This window comes from Diuraphis noxia, unplaced genomic scaffold (assembly GCF_037042655.1).
Source record: "Diuraphis noxia isolate RWA-SAM2 unplaced genomic scaffold, SU_Dnox_SAM2 contig0005, whole genome shotgun sequence".
In the NCBI taxonomy this organism is placed as follows: Eukaryota; Metazoa; Arthropoda; class Insecta; order Hemiptera; family Aphididae; genus Diuraphis; species Diuraphis noxia.
In genome coordinates, this window is record NW_028301715.1 from 48,451,154 (window position 1) to 48,477,861 (window position 26,708).

The following is a 26,708-nucleotide window of genomic DNA, read 5'->3' on the forward strand; positions in this document are numbered from 1 at the left end:
CTGTTTTGGTGATATATCTCCGATGAATGATTAAAATTTTGTCTTCGGTAGAAAGTTTAAAAAGAGCTCTACCACAGTTTCCTGTAATCTAGTTTCTAATATTATGTTAGTGGCTCAACATATTATGTTAAAGCTATAGAACAGAACTGTATGTAATTTTATATTCATATTGAGTGTAATTTATTTACAAGGTTAACCTAACCTATGAGCCATGAGGGTTAAAAATATGGGCTTTGCAAATAAAGCTAGTTAAACTTAAGTGTTAGGCGACGCGGGCTCTGGGTGTATGATTATACCAACATGTAGAACATATTATTGTCAAAAACTGTTTTCTATACAGATGTTTACTATATTTATAATAAACTAAAATAGATAGATAAACCGTAATATACAATATAATATCTACAAAAATAAAAAATATAAAACAATACGAACATTATTAATTATTTTTCGTGAATAAAAAGTAATTAATTTTCCATTTTTTTTTTATATGTTTCATATTTTTTTTCAATCAAACACAACAAAATTTGCGGGCCTAGGCAGCTGCCTACCAGTGCCTGATGGGAAATCCGCCTCTGGTTATTGGTATCTACGACAAACTACAAACTAAAACATTTATTTATTTAAAAATAACATGTGGCCACGGTGCCCACGGGTATGACTGGTACCTATGACCAAAAAAAAACTCATAATCATGCTCAGGACATTCTCGATAGCTACCGTATATATACAGTGGCGCCAAACTATTTTTTTTTAGGTGTGGCAATGGACAGAGCCCCCCACACCTCCTAGACACTACCGATTTTTTAAACTACAAAATATTATTTTCACAAACAAATTAAATATATATATTGGCTGTATCTCTGTCTCGTGTCCACTGTATATGACCATGTAAAAGGTCTATACCAAAAGTATTCTCTAATATCTTCTTGTCGCCGTCACGCCGATCATCGCGGATTCGTAGCCAATGACCTGCACTGACCACTGACAAGTGGTTAACATCGAGCGTGGCTGAATACTGTAATGACTGATGACCTGCAACGGGATCGTAGATCTATAAGCGATATCACGTCATCGATGTTGCGCAACGCTGACAGTTTCCCACTGAATCGCACGATTGATTTACTTCAGATACGCCTTACACCTGTAACGCTAATACGCTATATTTATATTTATATACAAAAAAAAAATTATCAAAAACTGCACTGCAACAAGAAACTACCGATTCTGCCACCTTTTTTTTTAAACCATGACGTTCAACGGATCGAGAGTGCGCTCCGATGAAGTTGCCCTGCGATTTGCATGCACGGGTGCTAATGTGCCATTTAATCACATCAAGACACACATTCGGTATATACCACAAGACAGCAGTGTCCACCACACGTAGTGCAGTAGTTGCGTTCCGACCCAAAACGTCCTTGACCTATAAAGCGGCGACCGCTTCTATTGGTAGACGTGTCATTGGAAATCTTTTTTGAGCGCTCTGTGCCTACTATTTATTATATTCGTACGTCTTTGTCAGGTGATGAAGGGTTCAGCTAGTTTGCGAATATCCAGAGAATGCATTATTCGCGGAGCGTGGCTTTGTGTTCTGATCTTAGAAACCTCGTCCTCGGACAATGGCGATGTACACGTGCTTCGTCAATCCTGCCGCAGACGTATTTTGGTCTCGCTGCCAGCCTGAAGCAGTACACGGAGGTATGCCCTAAAGCAGTCCCGGCTCCCTAAGAAATGGGGTTAGAAGTGGCCCCAAATTGCCCCGCCCTTCAATTGTATTTTTAAGCATTATGATGTTTAATTGTCCCGAATCCCGGATGTATACCAATTACTATAAAAGGTACTATATGTAAAATAATTGGCAATCTTAATGTTGTTGAATTCAAAGTTTCAAATACCTTTACAAAATTCTATTATTTAAGCAGACTGTGTAATAGTAGATAGAGCCATATCAATTCAAACAACTAACATAAAATTTTTTTAAAACTACTATACTCCTTCAATTTGCAGATTTTAGTGATTTTACGTATAAAAATCGCTAACAAATATTCCGATTATCGAAAATTATAAACATATTCTTGTATCGCATCATCATAAATTATTTTATGATATACACATTGAATATAAATGTATCGTAGTACAAGATAATCGATATTTCATATTATTGCATCAAGATTTAAGATATACAAGATCCTTGTATCGAAGATACCGCCCAACCCTGGCGAATGTGTTTACGAGTTACTACTAAATAGAAATGATTAAAAATTAAAACAATTAATGATTAAAAGATTTAGAAATCTTAGAAACTTATTTGATACCAAATTATAATTAAAATAAATGTACGGTTATTAACTGTGTGTTGTCAATATTATAAATATAATAAATACGGTTTTAATTAGCTTGGAACGTTTTTTTATGGCTTAATACTATTAATTTTAACCGGGTATAACAATATTAAGTTTAATATATTTGTATATACTAGCGGCACACAAAAAATATTTAGAATTTATTGTAAAGCTATTAATTTAGTTAGAAGTTATATCTATCCTATATATTATCACTGTCCATTTTGACCATGTGAGTGTACAGGTCTAACAGCCGACTCGAATATCCCATTTCATTATCATACCAGGCGCCTATTGTCACAAATTTGTCACCGATGACCGACACCTGGCTGAAATCAACTATGGCTGAACATTGACTGCCTACGAAATCGGTGCTTACAAGTTTTTCTGTATCATCAATGTAGGATATCACGGTATCATTATTTTGAGTTGCATCTTTCCAGATTGCACACTTGATTGCCACTAGTTTCACCGGATTTTTAACACTGTTAAAATAAAAAATTTCAAATAAACAAAATAAAAAATAAAAACAATTTCGAAATTGTCGCTTTTTACGCACACAGACGTATAAAGAAGTTTTCTATAATTTGCGACGCGCTATGGTCTGGTCTTTACAATTTTACATTTTTACATATATTATATATTACGCAGAATGCAGAACATGCTTAACTATTTATTATTCGAATTTTAATATCTCAAACGCTGTGGTGCATTTACCGATTTACCCGTCTTTCCCATTAAATAACACCAAAGCGCCACTTGGACTACTGCACTGCAGCATATACGATAAAATATAAAAATATATTTAATACTACGCACTATACACAATACGTTACATCAAGTAGAGTTTGAGCAATGACACGTCCAACGTTGGCACCCTCACGGAGTCACCGGTTACTTTTCCTTTTAATTCCGGAATTACAATGCCCACGGCTTTCGCTGCACCCGTCGTGCTGTGAACTATATTTCCAGAAGCTGACCTCTGAAATACGAAATCATAAATATTACGAATAAACTTAGGTTGATTGGTTGCGGAGCAGTGCGTTGTGCGTTTATCATTTGTAAATGATACATTACAATACATTTTTGTTTTGAATATTTTAAACGTGACGGAAAATATTATAAATTCCATAAAAAATATACATATTGTTAATTTCTCCGGGGGGAATAACGTCAAAAATCTAGCCGCCGGACCGAGAATCGAACTCGGGTCTCTCGCTTGCAGGGCGATTGCTCTACCACTAAGCTACCCGACCGCATACACGGAAAAAAATAATTTACCAAAATATTCTGTTGGACGATTTTTAGTAGTGGTAATGTATTTTTATCTAAATCTACCAATTTTTTGGTTATAATTGCAGAGCTTATTTTGTATGGTTACTTTATAAGTTCTGTAAAAATTATACGGTGGGTATAAATACATTTTTGTTAAACTAGTACTCAATGTATAAACACAACAAAATTGATTGCTAAATTTGTTTGCAATCTACGTGTAACTGAGACTATTTAAAGAAATTAAGAGGCCTTTGTGGTAAAAGTGAAAAACATACAACGCTCAAGAGATGGCGTCGTATTCCGTATCGCCGCCGTCGCGGCTGGCCGTAACCACGCCCATCATCTACGCACTCCGGCGCGTGTGTTATAATCGCGGGAGCGGTACATTAGTATATCACGGACTGTCGTTATAGACGTTTCGCGTCAATGTAGTTGACCGTTGCGTAAATTGTCATCCAAGTATTTCTTACTATGTACTAGGGCACGGTGCGTGGCTCCTAGTTCACGAGTCACGAGTCGCGACCTATTTATTAATTAAATCCCCTGCTTACTTAAGAATATTAATCAATAAATAAAGCATACAAATAATAATACACCAAAACTTGATTTGTATTTCTAACCCAATTACTTTTTAAAATACATGTAATAACATGTAGTAACAATAATTTAATTACGATTAAATAGGTTTTTTTAATAACTGTGTCACGTTTTTTACGTTATTACTTATTAGTGACTGACCTGAAGTACTTATCGTACGATATTTTCATCTCCAATATATTAGTATAACATTTTAAATATTTTTGTTAGTATAAAATACATACCTGTTTATTTATTTTATTTTTAAACTTAATATAGGAAGTTGAGTGTTATACATAACATATTATATGAAATAAATAGAATAATACTTTAATTTTTTATATTATTTAATACAATAGCAATTTGCAGTAAAAAAACAATCTGTATACAAACATTACAAACTTATCATGTTCATATGATCTATATAAATATAAATAATGTAGGTACTTACAAATGTAAAGAACACATTTAATTTATGTATAATAATTAATTGAAACATAACATTAATATATATTTAATAATTTATTAAACGGACGAACCCAATTACAATAATTATAATATGAAAACATAAAATAACGATATACAGTATATAATATAGCTGTGGTGAGAGGTGTACAATATTATTTAAGTGATTAAATTATTAATGTATAAATTAAAAGAAACAATAGAGATACATATACAAATTTGGATTAGAGACAAATTTTTACTATTGAGAATTTAGATTCATATACAATGGATAACTTACGTATAAATAAGCTTATAAATATGTGATATGTACATATTGTACAATGTACATATTATCTATACACAAAGTGCATAATTACTTAAACGTACATAATAATAAAATAAAATATATAATATAACATAATGTACTTAAATATTTTATGCATATATTTTCCGCAGTAATAAAAAAACCATCCGTGATTTATTAATTTTATTTGTGACCCCATAAATCGTTACAGATGAATTTTAATTAGCGCGGCAAATAAACATGTAAAATATATTTACAAAAAGTTATATTTTATATTTATTTTTATTATTATGCGCGTAGGTAATTATGCCCTTTTTACATACAAAATGTTATAATAATATGTACATAAAAAAATATTATTTATTTATTTGTTTTATGGTTTTAAACCATTTCATACTGAAGTTTTGGGTATATATTTTTTTTATTATGATGCTGACATTTTTTTTTTCCAATGAATCTTCATCAAACTCTCGATTTTTTAAGTAGTTGTTTTTATGAGATTGAAGTATCAAATTATGTGTAATGCTGTTAAAAAATCCTGCTAAGAGCTTTATGCTCCACCCAAAAGTTCGATACAAAAAAGTAATATTAATACCCGTGTCAACGAGTGTTAATATCACTTTTACAACAAAGAATATCCCCATTAGTCCCGATATAAATGTTCCAATTGTTGTAAACCAACCCCATAATTTAAATAATTTATCTTCCACCATTTTCCCTAGGGTGTGTTCGTCTATTAAATATTTAAATTGAATCCCTTGATTTACCGTTTCATACCCCATTGACTGTCTAATTATATTATTTTTAACGGCGTCTTGTTCCTGAGGATATATAATATGTTGTTGGAAAGCTTTCATTGTATCTTTTGTATATATCCCAGAATTCATTAAAAAATCTACACCTTTATATGTCCATGTCCATGCTGTATTTGGTTTCAACTTTTGTGGCGTTTTTATTTCCTGGACATTTGGGAAAAATCCATACCAATTACCATCTAAATTAAATGCTGACGGGAATAATGAATTGCAGTTAATTTGCGTTCTATATTTTTGTAATGAATGTGTTTTTGAGGCCATAAAGAAAGTTTGATTGTTATATAAAACAGGTAATTCGTTATAACATTCGTCTTTTTTTGTTATCTCGACACTAACTTTTTTACATTTAATTAAATAAATTATTTCGGCATGCTTGACGGCCGTGAAACCAGGACCGCCGCCCATAATATACGCAAACTCCGGAAGATTGTTTGAGGCTAACGAAAGTCTTTGCTGCAATAATTTCCGTTCAAGAACACATTGTTTTTGTAATAAATCATTGTATAATGAGGTTATTGTTGATTTGAAGAAATTTTCTACATATACAAATTTCGTATCTACATAAGCGATTAAATCAGTGTTTTGCGGAGAAATGGATTTTATTTGAAAATGATTTAAAAACATGGTATCTGTAAGAATAAGTAATTGAGGGTGTTCAGTTTGAATTACCGGAATTTCACACGCAAATGTTTTTTTTATTTGTTTGAGAGCAAAAACTATTTTATCCGTCTCTACGAGGTATGTAAATATATTCAAGTTGTCGTTTGTAATCGATGTTATTAATGATGCTGGACCATCATATAAAACTACGAAATCTTGTTCTTCACAATTATAATGGTTATTAGTCCATACGATTTCACCTTTAAAAGTGTCAATACCATAATTATCGGATAATTTCATTTTTGTACCCGACGGAAGTATAAGGGTGTTATCTTTGCTATTCGCTATAGCTGTACCTTCCGATAAATCTTGGAACAGATTTTCGATACCTCAATTTGCTGATTTTATATATTTTTAAAAAAAATTAAAATTTGTTACAAACTTTAAATGCAAATAAAATTGGTTAGAAAATATAAATCAAAAATCTGTTCCAAGATTTTTAAGTACAACTTCTCGTGATTATTTTGATACTAAAATCATGTTTCTACGATCAACGAGGCCTGAGTACTATTGGAAATAAAAAAGTATGTTTTTACGGTCGATTTTTTCCTACCATGACGGCCTCTTAATTGCCCTTTTAAATAAATGCATATTATTATTTATTATATTATTATTAACCTAAAAAATGTGTTGTTACTTATATCTTTGGTTACCACAACTTATACAATTTATGTTACATTAACCAAAATATCCTTACTACATATCAAACTAAAAAATAGCCGTGTATACCAATGTTTATAGTAAGGTTTACCAAAAAAATTGTTAACTGTATACATATATTTTAGTATTGGCCACGTGGAGCTTTGAAACCAACCAAATATTCTTGCTGTATCTGATTAAATAACTGCTGTAAGTATCAACTGTCATAATGGGGATAACAAAATCAATTGTTAGAAATACATTTATTTTGGTAATGATAACATAACGCTTGTTTATATAAACTAAAATTATCTTGTTATAAATACATTTAATCAGTAGCTGCAACTAATAATAAATGTACCTAATACTACATTATTCTGTTGCTATAATAGAAACCATTTACATAAGATAAATTGTAACAATTACCAAAAGGTTGGTGGTCATATTATATACAACCAAAAAATTGGGTAGTACCAATTGTTCATCGATTATCACAACTGATTATTTTTTTTCCGTAATAGACACATGACGCTATATCCCCAAGTTAACCTGATGTTAACATTCGACCATCCTGCGTCCTCCGATCGCCCTCGATCGACGCTGGTCCCTCGTCGCCCACCGCGATCGTTGCTTCACCACCTGATCACCAGAGTGCACAAACGCGATCGCTTCCGCAGAACCTCTGGTGAACAAGTCCAGGTCCTTCACAACACACGTCACACTGCGTCCTTCGGATCAAATCCCACTTCTGATGTATGTTATTTCCCCGGGAGAAGTTAACAATATGATAAAACTTATCGTTTTATAACAAAATTGCTACTCACTTGTTTAACTGTGTCCAGAACGTTTTGGGAGGAGGTCATGGCGTGTACCGTCGTCAGTAGACAGTATTCCACGCCAAATGTGTTGTTGATAATGTGTATCAAAGGCGCTGCGCAATTGGTAGTGCACGAGGCATTAGACACCACAGACATTGTTTTTCTATACTGATCGAAGTTCACGCCCTTTACAAGCATCGGCGCGTCTTTACTCGGAGCGCTGATGATAACTTTTTTGACGCCCGCCTCGATGTGTTTCTAAAAAAGTTTTTCATTATATCATCCGTCACTATATATTGTTTTGTTATATACTTATATATTATATTATGTCATATTCGATTTAACAAGGTCAGCCATAAGTCAAACAATATTATGATAGTAATAGTATAGTGTTGTACATTATTATATAGATATTATTATAATTGTTATTATTATTGTCGTGATAAGTGTAGGGCAGAGGACTTGTAGCCAGGGCCGGATTTGAAGTTGTGGGGGCCCCAGGGCCCACATAAGATTGAAATATAAGAATTTTTAGTCGATCTATACATGCTTTAAACTTAAACTTTAAAATTATTATATTACTGATAGGTTATTCCCCCGTCATGCTATTAATTTCTTAACATATTACTAGAAACATTTTTTATAAAAGGTAATCATTTTGCGGGGGCTTCTAAATCCGGCGCTGTTTGTAGCTCTAAAAAAGCTCTAAATAGTCAATCACTTATGCATTTAAACATTTTTTTAGTGACTTTATTTAAAATTATTAATGAAATAAATAGCATGTAAAACAAGTTAAAACAATTGCATATTTTAAATATATTTTGTACGATAGCCAAATAAACAAAATAATAATTTTTCTTAATTTTTTTGCGGCACTAAATAAATAAATAATAATCATACTAATCATAGTTTAGTTAACATAATTTTCCTTTGCAAGCGCTTCTAGAAAAAACGTGTGCCCGCAAACAGTCAAAAACCATATTATACGTCAAAAATCAATAATTTTTCATCCAAACATTTCCACTGTATTTTTTGAAATAAAAATGTCAGTTTAGAAAAACTGATTTTAGTTAAATATGTCTCTATAACTCTATAAGTATAAAAGTGTAAAATATACTCTAAACACCAAAACGATTAAAAACATGCATTTTTATATGCAAAATAAAATTTCAAAACTATCTGTGTGAAAGCTTGAAACGTATTTGTTTCGTACTCACCTATACTCTGCTATTTTTGTGACTGTGCAAAACAAACATGCAAATGCTACAAGTCCTATGCCCTAGAGATATATCTGATTAATACTATGTTATTACTTACTATTATATATTTATATACCTACTATTGTTTTTTTTAAACTAATGTATCAATAAACCTACTTTTTAAATTACTTGTATCTATGTATTTATTGTTTGTAGGTACCTATTTATTTTTTTATATACTTTCCTATTATTTAAGTACAAATAAATTATAATTTACATGAATTTTCTAAAATTAAAAATTTGGTATTAACTAAAATAAACATGTAAATAAAATATATTTTCTATCTAATAATTAGGTCTAAACAACCAAACTCATATGTTGCAGCAACTATATTGAACAGTTAATTGTACCATACAAGTAAATATAAAATAATACTTCCAATCTAATAATTAGGTCTAAACAACCAAACTCATATGTTGCAGCAACTATATTGATCAGTTGATTGTACTATGCAAGTAGGTAAGAAAAAATATTTTCAATCTAATAATTAGGTTATAATAACTATAACGTTAAGTTGTTGTAGCTATTTAAAGTCTATCATTTTCAACCATATAAAATGGTTGTTCCAACACAGTGATATCAACTATAGACGATTAGGTCTCCCAACTATGTTGAATGATAGTCTGTATAGCTACCATGGTTTATGGTTGGGGTAACTATTTAAATGGTAACTGTAACTATTTTTTTTTTCCGTGTAAGTATGATAAAGCTGCAGTTTAGAATAACGACAACAAAACAACATGATGTTATATTAATGTCAGATATTATAAAAAATATAGACCTCGTAAAATGTATTTCATAGCATACGTACCTTGGCCTTGCTGACTTCTGTGAAACTTCCAGTCGAGTCTATCACGTAATTAACCGGCAACTCTTTCCACTTGATCTTTTCGGGGTTTTTTTCAGTATACACACGTATGATTTTGCCTGTCATGAGTAAACAACAAAACATCGAATTTCATTTATATTCACATTTGATTTATAATCATATTTATTCATTTATTTAATAAGTATAACATAATTCAATAAAGTTGTAAACAAAAATGATTGCATTTTTTATAATCTTAACTTAACGCAATATTCGGTCTGAGTAATATAATAGGACTGTTTGATTTATTACTTAACAATTTAAAATGTACTACGGTAGGTAGGTAAACAATTTACGTTAAATTCCGATCCATAACAAAATTCTAATCTCGAATAGAATAAAGTTTGAAAGTAGGTATATAGTTAATAAGTTTGAAAACTTACGCAAGGATTGAATTTATCCAAATTCGAGATGTCAAATATTATTTCAGACGGTAATATCGTATATTTCAGTCAGGAGTTGTTTTTAATAAATGTGATTTTCACTAGCGTATATTTTCAATTTAAGACATCATTTTTAGAGTACAAAAATCCTATCCATATACATATAATTATTATTGTTGTAATCACCGTTGATGTCCAGAGAGTCGCCCTTTATGTCAACGACTCCGGGAAACATCCCGTGCACAGTGTCGTATTTGAACGAGTTGGCAATCGCCGAGATATTGACACTCGGCTCGTTGATGGCAACCACCTGCGGGCGACGAGGGGAGAGGATTTAAAACAATTTACAAAGAACAAACGTTCGGTGGCCAGATGAATACAAGTCGACCGACGTGATATTATGATGTTACTCACGTTCATGTCGTTCTGAATTGCCAACCGGAGCACGCATTTACCTATGCGACCGAAACCGTTAATAGCAAAAGACGTCGTATTGGTAATCTGCTCGTCATTGTTGGCCACGCTCGATGAGTTGGCACAAAAATCGATGATGTTTCCCACTGATAGTTGACGAAGAAACTGCAGTGGAAGAAGATTTAAGCCAATGTACGATATGAAGAACAAAAATGATGCTTGCTGGCCAGACAAAATAAAGGTCTGCCGAAGTGTTATGACTTACGTTGGTATGGTTGGCTGACGATCGGACGCTTTTATCTTTCCAAGAAAATTTGCTACGTGTTACCGACGATGAGTTACGATTACACAGCATCGTTTGCACACTACTCAACCCTGCGAAGACCAATCGCGGTAAACCGTTTATGATCATCGTAAGCGTATAGCGAAAACTTAGAATATTTTGACCCTAAAAAAAAAATGTTTGCTTTGACAACTAATAATCAGTGAAAAGAAAATAATAATTGTTATAGTAAATATAAATTCTTTAGTTAGCTTAGCGACTGAATTTGTTAATATACACTAATATAGTCGGTGTATATCAGAGGTGGCCAACATTATGAAAATGTCTACAATCCACATGATGGATAAATACAATAATATTAAGAGCCAATAAATGTTAATAAATATATTTTATAATTTTATCGTATTTCATCATTATAATAAGTATTGTTTTTTTTTTTTTTACAATAAAACCCGAGCTGCATACGAATATGACACGAACCAAATGCTGCATGTTGGTCTCCCCTGGAATATATTATATATATATTTTTTAAGGGTATCTTTGATGAAGCTCACAAACAATATTTATTTTACACAATATTATATATAGGTAATACCTGATAGCACCTGCCCCGTCTAACGTCCACATGATGGCCGGATAGACGGGTATAGTCCTGACACAGTGACACGTCATATTTAAAGAAATAAAACAATTTTATATTTAATTTATCAATTTATCATTTTGTCAGCTTACTATTAGTTCGTGTTTTTATAATATAAAATATTTTAAATAATTCCATACAAAATTAGTTTTCCTTTAAGAGGACGTTTCACCCGCATGTGTTGTCTCTGTCTTAAAAGTGTGTAACATTGCAAAAACTGTTTCGCGCGGGAAAGAACCGAGAAAGATACAGTTATAACTAAGAAACGAAATTTTCATCACATAAAAACGAGAATTTTGTCTGTGCAATGTCGTTTTTATTTTTTCGATATCACTTATACGAAAAAAATTCTTATTGTTTTATAATACATTAATTTTGCGTTTTTTAAGCATGAATAACTTTTTTTGTAGTTCTGATATCGAAAAAATAAAAACGATATTGCACAGACAAAATTCTCTTTTTTATGTGGTGAAAATTTTGTTTCTTAGTTATAACTGTATCTTTCTCGGTTCTTTCCCGCGCAAAACAGTTTTTGCAATGTTACGCACTTGTAAGACGGAGACAACACATACGTGTGAAACGTCCTCTTAACGGCGCGGAATACCGTTCGAAGGCTACCTACATGATAATGTACCAAAATTGCCTATGCAACGCGCCAGACGGCGCATAAATATTAATATATCAAAATAAACCTGTAGATTCTGATGGCTGTCAACGTAAAATCACCTGTATAAAATACAACAATACAATACAATTGCTTATTTTGATCACAATAAAAAAAGCTAAAAGTATATTATGAATATTATCACGTCATGAATGTCTAAAATTTTAATACACCAATGTGCGTTATACGTAAGTAATGTATTTTTTTTTTTGAAAATAATATTTAACACGCACGCTATTGACTACTTAGTCTTCCATACAAAAAATGGTATAAGCATGTCAAATTTTCAAAAACGCTCACAATCGCGAACAAATAGACAAAGATAAAATAAACCATGTATCAAGTTCTAATTTAAAAAATGATCGATTGTAACGTACCTATATGTACCTTATGTGTATTCTACTAAACTAAAATCGATCACCCAAAAATCATTCTAACGTAATCTAGAATTTGGATTGTATTCTTAATAGTATAATTTAATCGATACAATACATTATTTAATGTAATATATAGTAATAATATTATGTTTTAAACTGCCGGGCAACTCCACGTAATCTGTGAAACTCCTCCCGTCCGCTCAGTGACTACTGAGTACAGACGTACAGTGTCAGTGCCTTTGATCCTTATATGCATGAAATTACCATAGCTCCGTAGCTTATATACTGATCATACAATTTTCAATAAACATTGTAACATCTCGCACGGGGCCATGCCCAGATTCGGCGTGGAGTGCACATTGACGAGGCTAGCATAGGTCGCCAACCCACAGCCGAGATTCGGAAACCGGAGCATATGGGATTTTTTTTTACATATAAAATGAATAAGTGACTCGGAAAAGGGGAAAAAGTTAAAAAAAAAAAACATAGATATGGGGAGTGATTATTTAAAGTATATTAGGAATAAAATTTTAATTTATGACCAAGAAAAGCCATACGGCATAAAAACTTGGCCGCCACTGAAGGTCACCGATCAGATACAATAGATCAATATAAAATATAAATACATAATAGAATAAAATATGGAATTTGACTGTATGTCAATTTCAAGCATGGCTCCGGATATCGGTCACCAGCGTATAAATAAATCAATAATAACATATCCACATAAAACATAGTATACGTATACGGATCATCAGAATATTATAATATATAATTTCAAAGAGCACCAAAGGTGTCAAAACCTATTTAATTTTTATTAATACAAATTCACCGGCCAAGGTGTGGGTGTGTGTGTGTTGTATTCACAACATTAATAAAATTATACTACCATCATTGTTCAGGGCCGTTGAGCGTCGTCCCGAAGACGCACTCGGCGACTTTCTTCTTCTTTACTCCGACATGCTGTGGTCCGTAGAAGCGAGGAAAATATACTAATACGAAATGGCCGTGACCGGGCGGGTTGTTCACCGGACAGCGTTGCATAATAATGTTGCGTAATAATCATCAAATATGTTTGGCCGGTGAACTTTACATTTTTACATTATTATTACCTATGCCGTTAATGAGGTGTTAATAATACGATACAGTGTCGGCCAGTCATCCGAACCACGGGTACTAGGTAGGTATACGTGACAGTGTGTGTGTGTTGTTTGGTGTTACCTATGAGCGGAGGCAAGAGGGGACCGTGGGACGGAGAGCATTATCGCATCATGGTTCATAATAATTAATAAATGACAAATATAATTTCGATCGTTACAGAAACCCCCCTGTAGAAGTGTTTCGGACATGTCTGGATCGCTTCTACATAAAGAAAGTAAGGGAGAAATTGTGTATATACATGGATCATCAACTCAGATTCGGACCTAGTCCGGTATCACGATGTTTTGATTGAACTGTAATAGGATGGATATACTTCCTAAGGAAAATAACATTATAAGTTCCACGAATTTCATTCGTCACAGGATCAGCCACGACATATGCATTACAGCTTCTAATTTCAACGACTTTATACGGTCCTTCATATAACATAAAAAATTTCTTTATCTGGTGGTCAACGGCGGAAGAGGATCGATGTGTACGGACAAGAACTTCTTCCCCTACTAGGAATTTAACGGCTTTTCCATGGCGGTCATGACGAATCCGGCGTTCCTCAGCCCTTGTGCGTTGAACTTCGGCAGCCATGGTAAGCTTAACCATAGCGTCATCACTACGCCTCGGGGGACATTCAACAGCTTCGTATATGGGACTGTACCTGTCTGTCTTTAAAAATAGCTCACTGGAAGTAAAACCCGTCGACTCGTGAGCGGTGTTGTTTAACACCCATTCAATATACCGGACGTATCGAGGCCACTCAGTATGGGATTGATGACAATACGTACGAAATAATCTACCTAGCTCGCGCATAACCCTTTCGGCTGGGTTGCTTTGAGGATGATATACGCTAGTAGTCGTAACCGATACACCAAGGGCAGAAAGACGGGTTTGCCACACATGGCTAACAAACTGGACTCCGTGGTCTGATACAACGGTTTGAGGAGTACCATGGACTTCTATATAGTCGGTGATCATACGATTTGTTACTATAACTGCAGTAGATCGTTTGATCGCAAATAATCGGACAAATCGAGAAAAGCAGTCTAGTACAACAAAAACATACTTTACGTGATTCCACCCAGATGGCAATGGACCATACAAATCAACACAGACTCGCTGGAGGGGTGCATTGGCTAGTACATGTTGCATTTCACCTTCTATCCTTACGGTACTGACTTTTGCGCGTTGACACGTATCACAACTTTTCACAACCTTACGCACATTTCCACTTAAATTTCGAAAATAACACACATCCCGGATGGCTAAAATACATTTTTTCGGACCGACGTGCCCAAAGTGTACGTGGAATTTTGTAATCAGTTCATCAACCCGATGTAGGGGTATACATACTAGCCACCGATCAGAATCTGGATGTCGACGATAGAACAAAATGTCTCGATACATACAATATCGTTCAATAATAGCACTCAGAACGGTAGACTGATTTAACAGGAGGTCAATTATCTTCTGAAGCCCTAAATCCAACCGCTGTTCGCATAGTATATGTTGAAATGATTCGATTCGAGACTGATATTCAGAAAGTAGCTTACGAGAAGTAACTACAAAAATATCATGAGAATCGGGTTGGTTACGGATTAGATCTCGATTTACTGGATTGCGAGACAACGCATCGGTTATGTTGCTGGGACCGGTTATATACTGGATTCTCAGGTCGAATTCTTGTAGCACAAGGGTCCAACGGGTGAGACGCGCATTGCGGAGTCGACAACGAAATAAAAAGGTGAGAGCCTTATGGTCAGTCAGTACGTTGACCGGGTAACCAAGAATGAACACCCGGAATTTTTCACAAGCAAATACTATGGACAGTAGTTCCAATTCAGTGATACTATAGTTTTTCTCGGCGGCGTTTAAGGTTCGACTAGCAAATCCGATCGTTTGTCGCTCGTTTAATGAATCAACTTGAAATAATTCCACCCCAAGACCAAGTTGACTGGCATCGGTTTGTAAATAGAATTCTGACTTGAAATCAGGATGGGCAAGGAAACGTTCAGTAAATGCAGATTTAACGGAATTAAAATTCGCCAGATCTACCTCGTTGAATCGCCATGGAACTCCCTTCTTGAGTAACGCAATTAATGGACCGATCAAAGAAGCATGGTGGTCGGTAAACTTCCTATAAAAGTTACAAAAACCTATAAACGACTGAAGGTCTTTTTTGTGTCGAGGAACTGGAAAATCATGAATCGCCGACAGTTTTGATGGGTCCATTGACATGCCTGACGGCGTGATAATATGGCCAAGAAATTTAATTTTATCACGAAGAAATTTGCACTTGCTAAATTTTAAAGACATACCTGAGACAGCTATTTTCTCAAATAAAAGACGGAGGCGACGCATGTGTTCGTCAAATGTCTTTGATGACACCAATACGTCGTCGACGTAAATATGAAGATCTCCCAATCCCTCTTCGTTGTGGTTTTCAACCGGATTGGAGAGAACTGACTCTAGGGCCTGTTGGAATGCGGTATTGGATATGTTCAAACCAAATGGTACGACACAAAATTGGTATGTTCGGCCGTCGTACACGAACGCGGTATACTTCCTAACGTCACGGTGTAGAGCAACTTGCCAATATCCGGCCGTAAAATCGATACTAGAAAAAATTGCTTTTCCTCCAAAACGGGCGAGTAGTTCGTCAAGAGGGGGCGATGAATCACGCATAGGTTGTATTATCTTATTCACCCGTCTGGCGTCTAAACATAGTCGAACAGAACCATCTGCTTTACCAACACATATAATTGGGTTACTATAAGGCGAGGAACATCTTTCGATGACCCCCCACTCTAACATATGAGCCAATTCCTTTTCAACTGCAGGACGGCGGGCAAACGGTACTGGATATGGGCGGATCTTGAAAGGAATATCCTCACTGACATTGAAACGACAGGTGTATAACAAATTTAATCCGGGACGAGTGCGAAAAATGTGGTGATGATCACGAAATAGATCAACAACTTGATCAAATTGGTGAGACGATAGATTAGGGACCGATAAAAGGTGTTCAGTTATATTGCCAAAAGGTTCTAGATCGTCGTCTACCCGTACACTACAGATTACGTTGTGGTTTGTGGGCGTTTGGAGTTGCCGCGAAATCATTTCCACACTAGCTATACAATGCTCAGGTATCGATTTCGCATAATCTTGTGGTGAGATGGATAATGTAAATAGAGTATCTAAACGATTAATGGCTTCATCATGTGAATGTGAAAATGGTATATTAATTGACCAGCGGGGAAGACATACAACCCGTTCAGAGTAATCTAAACACACTTTGTTTTGGGTCAACCAATCATCTCCTAGGATAATAGAGGTCGCTAGATGAGGAACAACAAGACAAATACAATCAGAGGTATGACCGAGAACAGAGAATGGTATAAGAACTTGGGTAGTGACTTTCCGGCTACGACCTTTTACGGCGGTGGATATGGTCACTCCCGTAACGGGTAAAATCGATAATTGCTGTCCCTCCGGGATGCTTCGTTTGATAGATGCAAAGATCTCTTCAGATATGGCTGAAATAGAAGCACCTGAATCAAGTAGGGCGTTGAATGGTTTATTATAAATAGAAATTGACAACTCGGGACGTTTATATTTTGGCGAGACTCCATCTGTGATAATCTGGGTGGACGGTGTATGTTCATGGATATGCGAGACTTCGTGACGTGACATACTTACGTACGAGTCTCGTCGGCATTTCCCGACAGATCCACTTGTGCTACGGGGCGGGGCCCGGCGTTCTCCGGTGCCTGCATCCGTGGTTGGAAACGATAATTGTCGCGACGAGGAGCATTATAGCGTGGTTGTTGATTGCCATTGTTTTGATGTTGGAATGGTGGTCGAACTTGGTTGTCTTCACGACGTCGATCACAAAATGATGCAGACTCTTCAAACTCCATCAAAACTGATAGCAGTTCATTGGTATCGCGTGGTCCTCGACCTCGAATGGCCATTCCAAGCGGTGTGGGATAGTGCTGAATAATGGTGGACACAAGATCAGATTGCTCGATTGGTGGATTGAGGTATTTGGCCCCAGCAATCCATTTCATGGCATGCGTAGCTAGACCGTCGGATCTAGTGTATTGGTACGGTCGAAACACCTCATTTCGGGCTTTGCGTTGAGTTGCCGAAGACCAAAAATGCTGGAGGAATAATCGGCGAAACTCAACGTATGATTGGGGTGATGGGATTAATGACTCATACCAAATTTGTGCATCTCCCACTAAACGACGATGTACAGAAATAAGTTGTTGGGCCGGTGACACAAATACGCTTTCGAAGTAGGCATCGACCTGACCAATAAACTTCTGTGGATGTATGACTTTGATCTGTCCGGAGAATTCAGTTACAGCGTCCTGAAACCGCTCTTGAGATCCCAAAAAAGATGATCTTTGTGAATCAAAGGTATTCAAGAGGCTGGTTTCAGGAATCGTCGGGGGTATCGAAGACACGTTATTGCTATCAGACGAATTGAGAGGGACAGTAGTAGATGACAAGATTGTGGGCTTCAGAATTTGTGACAGATCCGGGTTCGTCGATGCTCGGTACTGATCCGACAACCGAGTTACCTCCTTCCTCATTTGAATAATTTCATATTCTAAGGTATTAAGACGACCATCGGTAACCTGTTTGTCAGTGGTTTGTTGGATAGCCCGATTTTTTATGACAACACTCTCATCCTCTAATTTGGCCAAACGAGTATCCGTTAGTTGGTATCGCTGAATACATTGATTAATTCCCTCTTCCGTCTTTCGATGTAGAGTTTCAAACTGTGTCTCCGTTCGGGAATGATTAGCATTCATTTTAGCCATCATTTGCTGAAGTACCGATTGAACACTTTGGTCTGTTTTCGATTGCTCGGATACGGCTTTTGCCTGAGGGCCAGAAGTTGTCACTACAGACATAGTAGGATTTGTGGTGGTACTCAAAATTGACGTAGTCGATGGTGTGGTTGATGTTGTAGTATTCGTAACGGGCAGCATCTTGGTTCTCTCTTGCGGGAACAGACTATCAATCAAACGATCGGGGGGACGAGTCTCTCGCTTGCCAGCCGCGTACATCAACGACGAATAACGAGAATCACACAGCCAATACAGAAAACACGTGTCTATTCGTAATGAGTGAATCAAAATTCAAGATAAATAAAATGACTACTTCAAAAAGAAATATATATTACTGTTGACTAGACACAACACGAACACAACCAAACGTGATTCGTATATTACGCAATTCAAGACAGAGAAAAAAACAAATGATATAATAGAGTAGTGAATATAATATATATGATATTATAATAATATATATAATAAGAATAATACGATAGAAAACTTCGCTTTCAATAACAAAATATACTAATGAAATATTATGGATGGATGTCATCGCCGATACGTCGGGACGACACTCAAAGCACACTAACAAATTTGGTAATATATTCAAATATCATCCTTGGCCGGGGTAATCTCATAAATCACTTAAACAAACTATCTATAAACACAATAAATTGACAACATATACACTGTCATCAGAGATCTCGCATAAAAATAAAAAAGAATAAAAGTAAAATCAAGACAACATACATGCGAAAGCATGTCTACAAAAATTCACCTACGCAGAAATGGTGGCGAATGTTACAAAAATCATGACGAAAATTTCATGAGAGAAAGTAGAGAAATATATATATAGATAATTGTTCACCACATTAAGTATCAATACTCTTTCTTCAAATTATATACTACTCGTAATGCAACGAGGACCTAACAACACGTATACGAAACGTACAACGAAAAGCACAGGCGTGCGACATCCTATAACGCGAGCGATATACGTGCTCTCCGGTCACCACGGGACATACAATTTGTGGACAACTTATAACTAAACATCAATGTGTGCACGGGCCTAACGGGGATAAAATATTTAAAGTTCGGTCTACCAACCGTGAGAATATGATTAGAGATCAAACCGTACCTATCACGGTTACATAGATAATATAATATAACGGTTTTTTTTTTTTTTTTTTTTTTATGCAGTATACATAGTATGTAAATATCGATGACACTGATTTATCATTGTTATGAAATAAATAATACGCAAACGCGGAAATAAATACGGCGGACGGAGAAGTCTTTATCACAATACCGATATCAAACGAGAAAGTCGACATACTCGCTGATCGGTGATAACGCCAAATCATTAATAAATATATTTTATATATACGATATTATGTTCAAATAAAATAAACTATTAAAACGTCATAAATTAGGACGAGGAGATACGATAATATTAATGATTATGCAAAACGTTGTAGTAATTAAAGATAGATATCGGGGAACGATCGCACAGCCGTACTGGAACGACACGCACCCAATTATAAATATTAACACTGTCGTTCAACAGCGGTAGACCGATAAGAAGCAATTACGAGCGGTTACACAATAGAACCAAAATAGATAGGATGAGACATATAATATACAGGTGCACACAAAGACGCGTACAAATAATATACTTAAAATTAAGCCCTAATGCTCTGCCGCTCAAATCTGCACTGCAATGACGACGAACACCTCCTCGCGATGTCGATGGGATGTCGATGGAACCTCCGAGAGCTGGGTCGGCAACATCCGGAACGACGGGAATACACACACACTATCATCCTCCGATCCCAGCATGGTGGAGAGCCGGATAGCCCGACACTGTTTTAATCACCGGAGCATTTCTGAAATTAACGCAGACAGTACTGGTTCTACGCAACACTTAGGCATACGCATATATACGTTTATACACCTCCCATGGCCGGTATTGTTACACTACCACGATGCATGGTGGGATACTATATATCTAATAGATACTATATTAGACCGACAGGTCATCAGTGCATGGTATATACACTTGAAATAATCCTGGCAAGGTCGCCATCTGTAACATCTCGCACGGGGCCATGCCCAGATTCGGCGTGGAGTGCACATTGACGAGGCTAGCATAGGTCGCCAACCCACAGCCGAGATTCGGAAACCGGAGCATATGGGATTTTTTTTTACATATAAAATGAATAAGTGACTCGGAAAAGGGGAAAAAGTTAAAAAAAAAAAACATAGATATGGGGAGTGATTATTTAAAGTATATTAGGAATAAAATTTTAATTTATGACCAAGAAAAGCCATACGGCATAAAAACTTGGCCGCCACTGAAGGTCACCGATCAGATACAATAGATCAATATAAAATATAAATACATAATAGAATAAAATATGGAATTTGACTGTATGTCAATTTCAAGCATGGCTCCGGATATCGGTCACCAGCGTATAAATAAATCAATAATAACATATCCACATAAAACATAGTATACGTATACGGATCATCAGAATATTATAATATATAATTTCAAAGAGCACCAAAGGTGTCAAAACCTATTTAATTTTTATTAATACAAATTCACCGGCCAAGGTGTGGGTGTGTGTGTGTTGTATTCACAACATTAATAAAATTATACTACCATCATTGTTCAGGGCCGTTGAGCGTCGTCCCGAAGACGCACTCGGCGACTTTCTTCTTCTTTACTCCGACATGCTGTGGTCCGTAGAAGCGAGGAAAATATACTAATACGAAATGGCCGTGACCGGGCGGGTTGTTCACCGGACAGCGTTGCATAATAATGTTGCGTAATAATCATCAAATATGTTTGGCCGGTGAACTTTACATTTTTACATTATTATTACCTATGCCGTTAATGAGGTGTTAATAATACGATACAGTGTCGGCCAGTCATCCGAACCACGGGTACTAGGTAGGTATACGTGACAGTGTGTGTGTGTTGTTTGGTGTTACCTATGAGCGGAGGCAAGAGGGGACCGTGGGACGGAGAGCATTATCGCATCATGGTTCATAATAATTAATAAATGACAAATATAATTTCGATCGTTACAACATTAAATATTTCAAGCCGATAGCGTAGTTGTACGATTTTTAATGAATTTTTATTTATTTATTCAAACGATAACTGTCAAAATTCACAATACCGGTGTAAGGAACACACCGTTCGCCAAGTCTTCATATTATTTAATAATTAGAAATTTATGAAAATATTTATGCAACCTCTATTTTTATCCTTAATTTTTTACCTTCTCTAAAAAAATATTTATTAAAACATTTAAAACTGTAAATATCTACCATACTTAAATTGTAACTATAATGGCCATAGCTTCCGAAGTTTTATTTGATCAAAAACAAAAAGTTTTTATCAATTCAATGATTATTGCTATTATTAGCAAGCAATAATTGTTAACAAGATCATTTATGTCATCCTGCAAATTTAAATTTAAATTCAAATCTCTCCTCATTACAATGCAATAACTTACCAATTCGGCGAAGGTTTGGCACAAGTAGGTAGGTAGTTCCGAAGCAATCAAGAGATACTTATTATCTACTAAAACAGTGTCGTGATGATGAACAACCGAACAGAGACGCCTTGCAAAGCGGAATCATAATCAGGTCACGTTCACGATGAACATATACGTGGCTGATTGCTTTTGCCTTGTAAATATACAACTAATAACATGACCACATAGAAAACCAGCCCATTTCCGACCACTGATCGACAAACACGGCAGTCTACATCTGTAATCCATCCGAAATCTATAAATTTTACAGTGATGTACACCAGCCGATTAAAATGTATTGACATCAATCAGTTTATATAAATATATATAGGACAATAGGACATAGGTGTTTATTAAATCATGTTATTATTCAAAATTATAACCAATTAAATTTGATTTTTAATAAAAACTGTTCGGTAGAAAACAATAGTCAATACTTAAGTATCAGGATTCAGGAATCAATCACGAGTAAAATTTAAAAAAATTGATTGGATGTGTTATGAATCGTTTACAAATTTTGATTGCATAATGTAGTTTTTCAAAAATATGAAAATGTGAGATCCTAGCTAGATCTGAAAATAATTCTCTTTAAGTAAAACTGCGCTTAAAAGTTAAAATACTAAAATATCTTTCAGCTACCTACACTATTCTACATTACTACCTAGTACCTAACATTTGACATTGTTATTTGTTATGATATATATATATATATAATAGCAATTGCAAAAATGTATACTATGAGTATTAACATCGATATTACTTACCGTTGGATATTGGATGTGATATTTCGGTCTTAGTAAAAAAAATCTGACATACAATTTCCACGATTGAATTAATGTTGTTCAAATTGTCAAAAAATTATAATTGATAATTTTTAAACAATAATTACAAATTTTAAAAGAATACACTTAACGTATTGATGTAGGTACTAGGTAATGAATTTTCGTAAATATTTATGATTTTTGGTCGAAGTTCAATGTTAGTTCAATTAGTACCTGAAAATTTCAAAAATAATGAAGTAGTATAATAACTTGAAAGTCCAATACTAAATGTTTTAAATGACCCAGCCTGATTAAGTTTATGAAAGTCAAATAAAAATATATAAATGACAGGTGTTTAAATTTCTTAACATTGTTATCTATTTTTGAAAAAACGTAAGGTTTCAATTCAACCTTTTCCATTTTTTAGGGCAGCTCTTTTTTTGGTTCTTTAATTTTTAAATGATTTAGATAATTTGTGACATATTAAAAAATAGGTGAAAAAGAACAATAACTCAATTATTATATCAAAATTTTTTTCTAGGAATATGTCCTTTTGAATCAAACATTGGAATAAACACCAATTTAGAAAAATAATTTTTTACAACAATGCACTGTTTCCATAAATTCCTACTTTTTTCTTGCAACAGTATTATAGTTTTCAATAAAGTATGAATTTCAATTTAAACATAAAAGTAGTTACAACTGATTAGCATTAAAAAAATGTTTATGATGGCCAAAAGGAATAAGAGCAGCATAGTGTTAATACGCGGCACAGGGGAATACCGTACCTATACTTTACACTTTAACATACAATTACATCATTATAATAAATCAGAAGATATGATTAGACTTTTACCGGAAAATATTTAAAATATTACGGAATTAATTACTTGACTACCCTACTCGCTCTAGTCAATTAAAACGAAAATGTTTCTTTATCAGCATAGGTAGGCTAAAGTACATAATAAACAAATATTTATAATTATTGTTTATACTTTTTTTTGTTAGTACTTTAGCAAGAATAATTTCATTATTCTAGAAACTTATTTAAGGTTGAATTACGGCAGTCTATTTGTTTTATCTCTCTTGACACACGGAATATAGACAAAATTCGTTAGCAAAAAAAACATTTTGTTTTTGAGTTAACTATTTAGTGTCAGAGAAAAACTATCAATTAAAAAAAAAAATACTAAAAATATTAAATTTGCCTAAGTACTGTTCCAAAATAAGTTTATTTATTAAAAAAAAACCTACAATTTTTATTTGTAGTCACGTAAAATAAATAAATATAAAACCAAAATTTTAACTCAAAAATATTATTTTTCAATATTATATAGTGGCGGGTGATTTAACTCAAAAATTATGAAAAATAAATTTTAGGTGAATGTTTCTTTCATTCTGTCTCAGCGAGTAGGCAACACCTGCAGTTTGTCGTTCCACCAAGTCAGTAGATCATTTGTACACCAGCCGTAAAATAATGGCACGCCTGCGTACAAGAAATTAACTTGAAAAGTTTATCATAGAAGAAGAATTAAGCGAGAAAAGTTATTTAAATAATCACATTTGGTTTGTCCGTAAATACTGCAGTAGCACCAAGTATGAACGTCCACGATCTGTTTGCGTCAAAAACCGAAGTAAATACTTAATCATTCATTAAAAGCAGTGCATTATGATATTAAAGTTCAATTTTCACTTGACTAAAAAAATGACGATCATTAAATGCTTGAATAGATTATTCAATAACAAATTACAAATAGTACTATATAGTAGATACTGTTCAAGCATAATGTAGGTACTATCTTGAAGTTCGTATAAGTTTTTTCTTTTTTCGTAATTTACTATCTGCAATAATAATTATAATAATACTCCACGAGTTGGAGTTTTTTAAAAAATACTATTAATTTTTACTGGTTTTCATAACTTGTAATTTTCTTGATAATGTTTTAACAAATCATATTAAGTGTTCTCCTCTTTACATTCTTGATCTTATACAGTGGCGTACGCAGGATTTTTCAATGGGGGGGGGGGGGGTGAGCTTGAAAATTAATTACTGTTTTATTTTTATTTTGTCCATTCTAATAATTGTAGACGTTTAGGTGAGGTATTTGAAAATATTTGTACAACTTCAACTTCTCAACTTTTTTAGTAGAAAAAATGCTCTAATCATAAACGTCGATAGGGGTTTTTGGAAGCAAATTGGATTTAGTTTGAAATTTGAGAGGTCAAAATTGAAAATTCTCAGTAATTTTTATAACAATCGGGAAAACAAAAATAAAAATTATTTAGTAACTATTTAAATTATTTAGGTTTTTTTTCTAAAAATGTCAATAAAAAATTATTCGTTCGGTCAAAAAGCTTTAAAATGTAATACAAGGTTTTATCATACCTAGTTATCTAAAAATATTAACGACACATATAGGCACGATTAGTTTTTATAAGCATTTATAGTTCAATTTTTGACAAAACTAGAAAAATTAATTTGTAGATTAAAATTTATAAAATATAAAATTTGTATAGCTAAGGCTTGAAAATTCAATACAGGTCATTCATATAAGTAGTTCATACTTTTACCAAGAAATTACTAATTTTCTTAGGAAAATTGGTATGCAAATCAATGTTTTTTTTAAAAATGAATTTATTCTGGTAAGACGTTTATTAATTTTCCTCTTGTTTACTATAGCTGACGACAGTTGAAGTTTGATACATTTTTTTTTTAAGTAATACTTATCAGGGCAATTTGGGGGGGGGGGCTTCAGCCTATGGGTATTCACAGATTTTGAGGTTTAAATTCACTATAATAACCAAACGTATATTTAGCATTGGGTAAATTAAAATAACAAATCCTCTTGACTACCATGGAAATAATACAGTGGCGTATATAAGGGGGGAGGCTGCAACCCACCCCGAAATTAGTCATTACTTAGATAACAACATATTTAATTATAGGCACTTATAATATTTCATAACTCATTGAAAATGACAAGAGTACTCATAGTGAATTATCACAGATTTTGAGAAATTTTCAATATTGTGAATATTTCCCCCAGACACCCTGAATGGCAATAATAATTGTTTATTAGTATATTTAATTTTACATTGATAGCAATTCTTACCCCACATTACCATACAACCTATCGAAGACTGACTGATCATTTTGTATTGATGCTAGATCACTTGATAGTTGGTATCTTTTATAGCCCGAACCAAAAATTATTTCTAAATACACCACTGATATTATCATGTTCTTTCCAGCGTAAAATTATTTAACTAAGTACTTAAACTTTACTCCGTGACATAGAAAACATCAACTTTACATAAAATTTGTACATGTACAACTATGTATAAATTTTTGACTGTTAATATTACCAATAATTACACAATGTTATGAGATTAAACAAATCTGAAAAATTAAGATACAGTTTTTAACAGTTAAAACAACTAAGTTGTCCCCATTAGGAACAACAATATCTAATTGATATAATATTATGATTTTTCTTATTAATAAAATTAATTTGACAAAATAATAATAAAAACCTATTCAAAAATTGGATTTAGTAATGAACTAATGCACAACAGGAAATATTTAAATTGAAAAAAGAAAATATGGAAATAGGACTGAGAGTTAAAACAATAAA

At 33.9% G+C, this 26,708-nt stretch overlaps 2 protein-coding genes, 1 non-coding gene and 1 pseudogene across 5 annotated transcripts; all 4 read right to left on the reverse strand.

Annotated features, from left to right (window-relative positions):
* Nucleotides 1–371: 371 nt before the first annotated feature.
* Nucleotides 372–13,757, reverse strand: LOC107165388 (uncharacterized). Its single transcript, XM_089229806.1, has 8 exons — nucleotides 13,655–13,757; nucleotides 11,067–11,249; nucleotides 10,802–10,966; nucleotides 10,574–10,697; nucleotides 9,948–10,063; nucleotides 7,883–8,134; nucleotides 3,179–3,324; nucleotides 372–2,827 (listed from the first exon to the last, which is right to left on the reverse strand). Exons 1-8 carry the CDS (start codon nucleotides 13,658–13,660, stop codon nucleotides 2,545–2,547), a joined length of 1,275 nt encoding a protein of 424 aa, XP_089085932.1. The 5' UTR covers nucleotides 13,661–13,757; the 3' UTR covers nucleotides 372–2,544.
* TRNAA-UGC (transfer RNA alanine (anticodon UGC)) lies at nucleotides 3,526–3,598 on the reverse strand. The gene has a single exon. It is a non-coding gene; the product is annotated as a tRNA-Ala (tRNA).
* On the reverse strand, nucleotides 4,661–7,837 carry LOC149055444 (uncharacterized; annotated as a pseudogene).
* A 3,855-nt stretch (nucleotides 13,758–17,612) lies between the features above and the next one.
* Nucleotides 17,613–26,576, reverse strand: LOC149055445 (uncharacterized). Of its 3 annotated transcripts, XM_089229805.1 has the most exons (5): nucleotides 24,635–26,576; nucleotides 24,495–24,559; nucleotides 23,077–23,307; nucleotides 22,292–22,550; nucleotides 17,613–22,237 (listed from the first exon to the last, which is right to left on the reverse strand). In XM_089229805.1, the coding sequence occupies exon 5, from the start codon at nucleotides 18,996–18,998 to the stop codon at nucleotides 17,613–17,615; it is 1,386 nt and encodes a 461-aa protein (XP_089085931.1). In that variant the 5' UTR covers nucleotides 18,999–22,237; nucleotides 22,292–22,550; nucleotides 23,077–23,307; nucleotides 24,495–24,559; nucleotides 24,635–26,576. The 3 variants fall into 3 exon arrangements, with proteins under 3 accessions (XP_089085931.1, XP_089085929.1, XP_089085930.1); XM_089229803.1 differs by having other exon boundaries at nucleotides 17,613–22,550; XM_089229804.1 differs by having other exon boundaries at nucleotides 17,613–22,568.
* Nucleotides 26,577–26,708: the final 132 nt, after the last annotated feature.